This window comes from Lactuca serriola, chromosome 6 (genome assembly GCF_051521515.1).
Source record: "Lactuca serriola cultivar US96UC23 chromosome 6, Lser_US96UC23_V15, whole genome shotgun sequence".
In the NCBI taxonomy this organism is placed as follows: Eukaryota; Viridiplantae; Streptophyta; class Magnoliopsida; order Asterales; family Asteraceae; genus Lactuca; species Lactuca serriola.
Window position 1 is genome coordinate 132,297,479 of NC_136413.1, and position 9,760 is coordinate 132,307,238.

The window sequence follows — 9,760 nt, forward strand, 5'->3', positions numbered from 1 at the left end:
TAGATCCAGAATCTCTGCCTCATTTGCCAAGTTTTTGAGGTATCAAGTTCTCACCTTGCCTGTTTGTTTCATAGATCTCTTCTTGGGTTAGAGTTAATGCTTTTTAGCCATGGTTGGGTGGATTTGGGGGATTAGGACGTCCCAAACGATTATTATTTCAGATCTAAGGTATATATGAGCTCTTTTTGGCATAAAGGTGCCAACTTTATTGATTTAAGGGCTTCATAGAGTCATTAATTCTTTCATTTAGCCATTTTTGAGATTTTGTGCTCGTCCTAGTCATGCTTAAGCGTAAAGTTGGAAACTTTACATGGCCATCTAGCCTTATGGGTTCAGATCTGAATTATGGGGTTTTGTCTTTGCTGATTAAGTGCTTAATGATTAAGCTCTCACTCTTTTAATTCTAAGGTTTGGGTTTGGACCCATTTAGGTGGTTCCTAGGGGTAAAGTTGGAAACTTTAACCTTCGGGGTCTTATTTTGGTCAAGAGCTGAGTTTGGAGCTCTTGGATTCGATGAAGGTAGCTTAACGCATTAAGCTGTTGGATTTTTAGAGCTCACATCGTGAGTTCGATCTTATCCATCCGCTGACTCGACTTCTGACAACCCGACTCTGGAACCCATCCATCACTGGCTCACGTCGTGAGCTTCATGCTCACGTCATGAGTCCTCTTATAGTGTGGGGTTGAGTCTTTTACTCGAAGGATTATTTGATCTTTGTTGCGTGTGGCTATATTAATGAGGAAGCTAGTTGACATTGGTGGGATTCCTTTAGCAGTTGAGGGTTTGGTGAGGTCGGGAACCTAGGAAAGCCTAGGATATGCTTTAGTGGGTTAGTGGTACGGTTTAGTGAGTTTTGGCGCATTGTGCTGAAGAAGTGACTTAGAGGATTCGAGAGGATTACTCAGGAAAGTATGGATAGGTGGGCTTTAGAATGGAACCCAATTGCTAGTTGGGTGTTATTGTGATCTGATAGCTCGGAGGTGTCGTCAGGGCACTAATGCCGACCCATTCGGTATGTTTGGTATGTGGTATTTGGGGAACTCAAGAAGCTATGTGCTTACATTTTGTGCTTTATGGTTTCATGTAATTCCATTTTGAAAGGAAAGGGTTCGGCTTAATCGCAACGCATACACCCATGTTTTCCGCAATGTGTGATATTTAGGAATGAACTCTGATAATTGTTTTATTTTGAAACTCTTCTAGATGTCGGATTAAAGGTTAATGAATGTTTTGGGCATAATAAAAACGAAATTTTTACCCCTGATTTTCGGGATGTTACAACATTTATTACCATTTATTGACATTTAAATTGGCCACGACATGTTTGAAACCATTTGTGATAGCATAATTATCAAATCAAATAACTCTATATATTGAGACAAGAGCAATGTTATCGATGTGGATAAAATGTATTTCTATTTTTTGTATTTTAAATTCATGTAATACATGGAACAAAATTGAAGATGATATTCTATTTCATGTTATTGGTCTCAATATCTGACACTTTTAGTATCTAGTAAATTTTAATTTTCATATGTAATATCTTAAACAATAAAATTCTATAAAATGACGATGTATTTTTTCCATGTCAAATGTGATTTTTTTTGTATCAAAGTAGTGTATTTTAAAAAGATATTTACCAAGTTGGATTGAGTGACAAGTGGATTGAGTTAACTGAAAAAAAAAATTATTTTTCATGGGTTAGAAAAGATGAAAAAAAAAGTTGATATAGAACTCACACCACATGAATGATTTGACACCGTTCTACTCCTACGACCTTTACCCCCAACATCGAATTCATTATGATTGTTAGCCTATCTTACGAGACAGACATGACCTCCTACTACCATGTATACTAAGTCCCACTATTTATAACTCTACCCTATAAAACTCGACGGAGCGCTGGGGTGAAGGGTTCCGGGATCCTTTCCCGCTCACCGGAACATCGCACGGACAGTGAGGGAAGCTTCCTACGGGAATGAGGTGGGGGGGGGGGGGGGGGGGAAGGCTGCTGCACTCTCTCTCTCTCTCTTCTTCCTATTGGCTGGTTTTTTTTCCCAAGCGAACTGTTTGAAATAAATAACAAAATTAATTTTTTTTTCAATACAACTATTGAAAAACAACAATGAATTTATATATATATATATATATATATATATATATATATATATAATTTTGTTTTTACCTCTATAACATCTATAAATATACACATACTTTAACCTTTCAAACTCACACCTCCTTCTATGAATTTCTCTGTATTTTCTTCAAAAAAATGAATCCATACAACCAAACCACAAACTTCGATAGAAGGAAAAAAAACAATGTTTCAAATTTAAGCACCCCAACTCGAAACATTTTTGATATCGATTCATCTCAAGGGGTTTATCGTCCACAACTCGATGCTCACATTTAATCTTCACTACAATCACAATACCAAAATATTAGACAATTTTACCCGATGCAAGTTCCAAATGTTACTCCAAATATGCTATTAAACTTTGTTGTTTTTCCTGATCAACTTTCGCCAAATCAACCCCAAACTCAAATCCCACTCTTTCAATCTCAAACCCAAACCCAACCTAAGCCCAAACACAATATCAACAACAATACCAAATCTTCGATGAGTCAGATGAAGAGATTGTACGGGAAACTCAACCCACAACCCCCAACCCCACAAAGTAAAACAACAAGTGAAAGAGGGTTCCATACAACCGGGACGACAGAAGCCGCAACCATGGACTAAACGAGAAGAGATAATTGGGGTAAAAGCTTGGGTTGACATTTCAGATGATTCAGCGACAGGAAAATGCACAACCTGAGGATCATTTTTGGTTTCACATTCTTGAGAGGTTTCATAAGGAGATGGGAAAAAGTGACGAGTATCGTACCAATTATCAATTGAATTCAAAGTTTCGAGAAATAGCGTGGGCCGTTTCAAAAATGAGCGGGTGTACAACAACCTAAAAACCTAATGGAAAAGCAGCCAAGGAGATGAAGAAATACTTCAGGAAGTTTTGCATTTTTTCGAGAGGAAGTGGGAAAGTCATTCAAGTGCCACGATTGTTGGAAAATATTGATTAAAAGTCGTAGGTGGAAAAAATACGAGCAAGAGTTTATACGTCGAGTACAACAATCAAAACGAACAAAAATGAGCTCTAGTGGTTACACAACTTCCTCCGATGCTCGGGTCGGTCTAGATTTAAATGACGAGGACGCACTCGAGCTAGAAGAAATTGTCCGACCGATAGGTAGGGACAAAGCAAAAATGAAGGGAAATGAGACTTCTTGGGGTGCATCGAATTTCAGCATGGACGCGGACCAAGTGCGAAAAATGGTGGAGATATTTGATCGATATAATCTTAATTTTGCTGAAAGTTTTGGCATTCGACAAAGACAAAGAAGGAGAAAAAAAGAAGGAGAACGCATAGAAACAAGAAATGGAGGATATGATGTTATTGATGAAAAATACCGACCATCTTTCGGGACTAGCTTCGGAGCTCGTTTTGAAAAAAAAAAGGTGCGGATTATGCAAAAATATTTTCCCTAAGAGTGTTGTTTGTTTTTTTTTTCTAGTTATTTAAATCTTAGGTTTTTATGTAATTTTTATTATAATTAACAATGGCGGAGTTACTATATCATTATAAATAATATTTTGTTTCTTATAATGATAATCTTTCCTAATAAATAAAGAACTTTTTGTCACATGTCACACTCTCATTGATTTGACCACATGTCATTTTGTGGTTATTTTCAATTAATTTTTTTTTACACATGTCATTTTGGGGTTTTTTCATTTTATTAATTTTCACATAATATTTAAATGTAATAATTACAATAAATATAATAATAAAATGCATATCAATTTTATTAATTGACTTCCTTTTAATTTTAAAATTTCTAAATTAAAGTTTCATTAGTTTCCTTTATTTATTTATCTAAATTATTTGTTTAATTTAAAAGAAAAACAAACAATTTAATTTTAATAATTAAATGTTTTTCTATTGTTTTCTTATAAATTCAAACTTGTCAAATGTTTAAAATTTTATATGTTTTTCTTTAAAATGAACTCATGTAATACATGAGTGTTACACCTAGTGATAGATTATATCACGAGTACAATTCATTTAATGAAACATATGTACGTATAATTAGAGAAAAATTTTAATATTAGCATGTTAATCCTCTCTAAAAAATAAAAATAATTTTGCCACATATCACTCTTTTATTAATTTGGACACATGTCATTTTTTGGTATTTTTGATTAAATGTTTTTTTCCATTTGTCAATTTTTTATTTTTTAATATTTTCTTAATTAACACATCATATATACACCTCAATTAATAATTACCTTAATTGAAAATAACCAATAAATTACAATATTAATAGTCATATAGTATTTAATATGTTTCCTTTTAAATTTAAATTTTAAAATTTTAATTTCAAATTTGAATAAAATTTGTTTGAACTTTTATATTTAATTTTTGTTTTATCAAACTCGTATAACATACGGGTCTCACACCTAATGGAGAATTATAAATCAATGTTTATTGTCGGTCTAAACTTTTGAAATGTCATTTTTGCAATGATCGGTATAACTTCTCCTTAAAGGAATTTTTATAGTCATTTTCTCTTTCAAGATTGTAGACTCTTTTACATTATTTTGATAAAAGATATATTTGAATATATTTTTACGACGTCGGCTTTCCTTATTCTTAAATCCTGGCTCCGTTCCTATTAATTAATGTAGTGGTTTTTATTTTTAATTTTATATATATATATATATATATATATATATATATATATATATATATATATATTACTTATTCATTTATAAAATTATAAATCATAAAATCAATTATTTTTACTTAAAAAAGAGTGATACACCTTTACAAAATTATAAACCATAAAAATCAATTATTTTTACTTAAAAAATAGTGAAAAAACCTTCCCACATACACCTTGGTTTCTAACTAAGAAAAAAAATGTAGGAAAAAGGATAAAATGATAAAGAAAAATAATAAAAAAATAAATAAAAACCTTCCCGTACCCACCCTCCGGCATAAGAAGGTGCGTCCCTACGAGTACAAGATACACAGGTGTAGATACATATGTAAAAAGCTAGTAATTAACCAACTAATTATTAATTATTAAATAAAATAGGGATATAATATTAATGATAAACACATTAAAATATTCCAAATGCTCATGAAGTCAACATGAGAAATTATATTGCAATAAATTTCTTGTTGGGTGAGGAATTCACAAGTAAAATTTGTATAGTAAATAACAAACCGAAAGTTCCAGAAACAGGTCAAAACTTAAAACCCTAAATGAGCTTACAAATTTCCATTGGCCACATACCCCACCACAAAGGCACAAACAATCAATGAAACAATTGTAGATGTAGAGGCCTTTTTCACCACAACCACCCTTCATCGGCCATTTCGAAGGCCACGTGAAATGTCACTAACGTGGCCCTATAAATATCCACTACTTTGTCTTTAACCCCTCCCCCCTCCCTTATAAAACACTCCATCCTCCTCCTTAATCACCATCACCAACAACCTTCTCTCCTCCCTCAAAAGTACCACCATCTTTTCCGACATGGCAGCTTCTTCAATCTTCATGGCAACTCCCATCACACTACTCAAAAAAACTCCCACCTTCTCCGTCAAATGCATGTCACAAACACCTCAAAGCGGTGAACCGGAGATTTCAAAATCAGCAACCACCCCAACACCACCACAGATCAACATTCCTCCTCCTCCGCCACCTGCTCCAAAGGTCAGCACCAAATTCTCTGACGTGTTGGCGTTTAGTGGACCTGCACCGGAGAGGATCAACGGAAGGTTGGCGATGATAGGGTTTGTGTCGGCGATGGCTGTGGAAGTGAGCAGCGGTCAAGACGTGTTTACCCAGATCGGCAACGGCGGAGTTGCGGTGTTTGTGGGGACTAGCGTCGTGTTGACGTTAGCTTCGTTGGTGCCGTTGTTTAAAGGGGTGAGTGTGCAGTCGAAGTCGAGTGGACTGATGACGTCAGATGCAGAGCTTTGGAATGGGCGGTTTGCGATGTTGGGTTTGGTGGCTTTGGCTTTTACTGAATATGTTAAAGGCAGTGCCCTTGTTTAATTTATTACAAATAATTGTATTAAAAATTTTAATCAGAAATAGGAAAATTATATTTTTTGTAATAATTATTTGTATAGTTTCGTTTTGAGTTCTCGTGTTTCGTTTTTTTTTTTTTTTTTTTTTTTTTTTGCAAAACCACGTTAAAAAAATTAGAAGTAATTAAAAATAGGTTCGGCTTAAACAAAATAGTATTTGATTGAATTTATGTGGAAAATGACTCAGAGGGTTACGGACTAATGATTTTGTTCAGATTTTGATTTTTTTCTTTGTTGTTTGTGTTTACCTTATCTTTTTGATCGGCTACCACAATCTGGCCAAAAGGGTTATGACGAAAATCAAACCCACAATCTGGTCAAAAGGGTTATGACGAAAATCAAACCTTAACTTGGATGATGTATTACGTAAAAGAAAAAAAAAAGGAGTTAATAAAATCAAAATATAAATATATTATCTTTTTGGATTACTTATGTAGACAAAATTTCAATTTCAATAACGTGCAACTTGCAAAAATAGGCAATCGTTGAATAAGCAAATCAAAATACATCGAGGATATAGAAGAGTACCTAATTTTGACCTAAAACTTGAGAAATATCACAGATTTTTCTTTCTTAAACCATTCATCAATTGGATTTAGTCCATCAGAATACTTCCTATGCCAATTAATGGTAATCAGCCTAATGTTTCAATACACAAATAGAGAGAGGGGCAACAACAATCCAATTTTCAATGGCATAATTTGCATTCCAAAAAAGTTACATTCCTAGAATTTTCAGGAGGGTAACTATTTATTGATTTTTTTTTATTTATACATTTGGTCATTTTTTTACGTAATATACCATTAAACTTGCTGTTTGTGTTAGTCATAACCCTTTTGATCTGCTATCACATGTGATAGTCGGTCAAAAGGGTTATGGTAAACACAAACAACAAGTTCGATGATATATTGCATAAAAAAAGAAAATAGATCAAATATGAACAAAACTATAACACCCGTTGTCACAACCAGCCTTTTTGGCTAGGAAATTTCATCCTCAAGTAAGCAAGGACTATTGTGAGACTTGTGCTAACACACCTAAGTGTTCAATATGAGTTCCTAAGGAGCCATATAGTGTTAGAATGAAAATCTCTCCAAGAATAGTGAATCTCTCCCAAAGCTCTCTAAGTATGCAAAATCTCTCCAAGTATAGTGAATCTCTCCCAAATCTCTCTAAGAATAGTGAATCTCTCCAAGAATAGTGAATCTCTCCCAAATCTCTCTAAGTATGCGAAATCTCTCCAAGAATAGTGAATCTCTCCAAAAATAGTGAATCTCTCCCAAATCTCCTTAAGTATGCGAAATCTCCCCAAGTATAGTGAATCTCTCCCAAATCTTTCCAAGAATAGTGAATCTCTCCCAAACCTCTCTAAGCATACGAAATCTCTCCAAGAATAGTGAATCTCTCCCAAATCTCTCCAATAATAGTGAATCTCTCCCAAATCTCTCTAAGTATACAAAATCTCCCCAAGTATAGTGAATCTCTCCCAAATCTCTCCAAGAATAGTGAATCTCTCCCAAAACTCTCTAAGCATGCGAAATCTCTCCAAGTATAGTGAATCTATCCAAGCATATGAAATATCTCCCAAATCTCTCTAAATATGTGAAATCTCTCCCAAATCTCTCCACGTATCCCAAATCTCCCTAAGTATCTTCCTCAGTCGAAAACAGCTCAAAACCGGAAGAGAAAACCCCAAAAGGAACCTCTTGGTCCGGAACCCTCTTAGTCCGGACACCTCCTAAGGAACCAAGAAGGTTCTCACCCCGGAACCCTTTGCTTCGGATCTTCTAATGGACTCCGAAAGGATTGACTCCAGATTGTAGCATGACTTGCTTCAGAAGGTATAGCCTCGCACCTCGGTCCGGACTACTCACTTCGCACCTGACTCCGGAAGTCAGGAATTGTCTTCGGAACTTGGCTGTCGTCTCCGGAACTGCTACAAATGCCCTTCGGACCCTCGCATACCTATCCCTCCACTCCAGAATTTAAAGAAGAGCTTCGGAAATTGTCAAGTAGCTCCGGAATTCACCTTTTAGCTCCAGAATTTGGTCATTTTTGGACTTTTTCACCATTTTAAGGTATTTTGAGGTCGGGAATCCCACCAAACTCGTGTTTTTCTTAACTAAGACCCCTAAAACCCCTATTTGATGCTAAAATTAATTATTTTAAGCATATTTATCATGAAAATAAATGTTTGGGATTTAGGAAAACCTTATCCTAAATCAAGAAAAGGAAAAGGAAGTTGACCTTGTGATTTGATGAAATCCTCTTTCCCCATGCAAATCACAGTATTCCATGCTTTACCCACCAAATATCCATGCATGGACCACCAGATCCCATGCATCAAAGATTCCCTCCCTCTTCTTATACTCTTAAACAACAACAGTAGAAGAAAGATTGGGCCTTCCATTTCCTCTCACTCCTCTCATTTTCTCTCACACACTCATCTCCAAAGCAAGAACAAGGAATCTTACTGAAAGGAAGTTTCTCAACTTCTTCGTGGGAAATTGTAAGGTAAATTCCTCCACTCATCTAATAGTTTATAATATTTCAAGATGAATCCATATTATTTTATTCATAATAATATGTGATAATCACCATAAAGATAACCTTCCTCCCAGGGAAGTTCCTCATCTCAGCCAAAGTTTAGGCTTGGAATCTTCACTCCATAACTCCAGACAACTCCTCAACTAACTCAAGGTGAGCTTCATACCCCACCTTTTCAATGTTTTAATGTTTTTGGGGGAGAGTACAAGTCAAATCTTGCCTAGATTCTTAAATGATTGCATATATAAATATGTTTGTATGTGTGTGCGAAAATATTATTAAATTATTATTTAGTAATAAACTCATGAACGAAGGATTTCTAAATTTCACAAAGAACAGAGGCTACTTTGTACAAAAGAGCCTCCCAACTATTTGGTGTGTCCAACTTAACCCCTTTATCTATGTTTTCATGTCTAAAGACAAAAGTTATAAAAAGGGACCTTACTAAGTGGACACCATTTCTAGTGATTTTCGAAAATAGGAACCTTGTGACTGTTTTGCAAACTATCAGGGAGTATTTTATAAATATTCAATATAAAAGGTTGCGTCAAGAAATTACACAAATAGAGCCTTTATGACATAAATATTTGCATGTCATAAACCGCTATTAGAAAACCTCCAACAACATAACTAATGTTCTATATGTCATAAAACAGAAAATATGTGTCATAATCGGCAGTTATAAATTTATACAAATTGTAACTTGACACTTTTTCTCTTGACTAAATGACTCATTTTTCAGTAAACGAAAAAGAACGAACACGAGCACCCAGTTAACGAGCACAATCAACGATATGGAACGAGAATGATATTTCTATTCAAAGAGTACGAATTTCATTATTTATCTAACAAATAATGGATCTCTAACGATTGCTCAAAAGGTTGTTAATATTCTAGTCAGACAAATCTCAAAAGTACCTAAATATAAAAATATTAGTGTACGTCTAAGTCTTGTAATGAGTTATAGCCAGAGTCTCCTGGAGGGAGAGCGGGAATTTGTGTATAGATCTATACGGGGTTGACACCTCGCACCTTCGCTGTTCGCTAC

The 9,760-nt window shown here is 34.8% G+C and overlaps 1 protein-coding gene across 1 annotated transcript; it reads left to right on the forward strand.

The window, feature by feature from the left end:
• The first annotated feature begins 5,532 nt into the window (after positions 1-5,532).
• Positions 5,533-6,218, forward strand: LOC145056850 (early light-induced protein 2, chloroplastic-like). Its single transcript, XM_079004576.1, has one exon. It carries the CDS (start codon positions 5,606-5,608, stop codon positions 6,128-6,130), a length of 525 nt encoding a protein of 174 aa, XP_078860702.1. The 5' UTR covers positions 5,533-5,605; the 3' UTR covers positions 6,131-6,218.
• Positions 6,219-9,760: the final 3,542 nt, after the last annotated feature.

What these genes read in the sequence shown, in the direction of transcription:
- LOC145056850 (XM_079004576.1), top strand. Translation starts at nt 5,606, where the DNA reads ATGGCAGCTTCTTCAATCTTCATGGCAACTCCCATCACACTACTCAAA.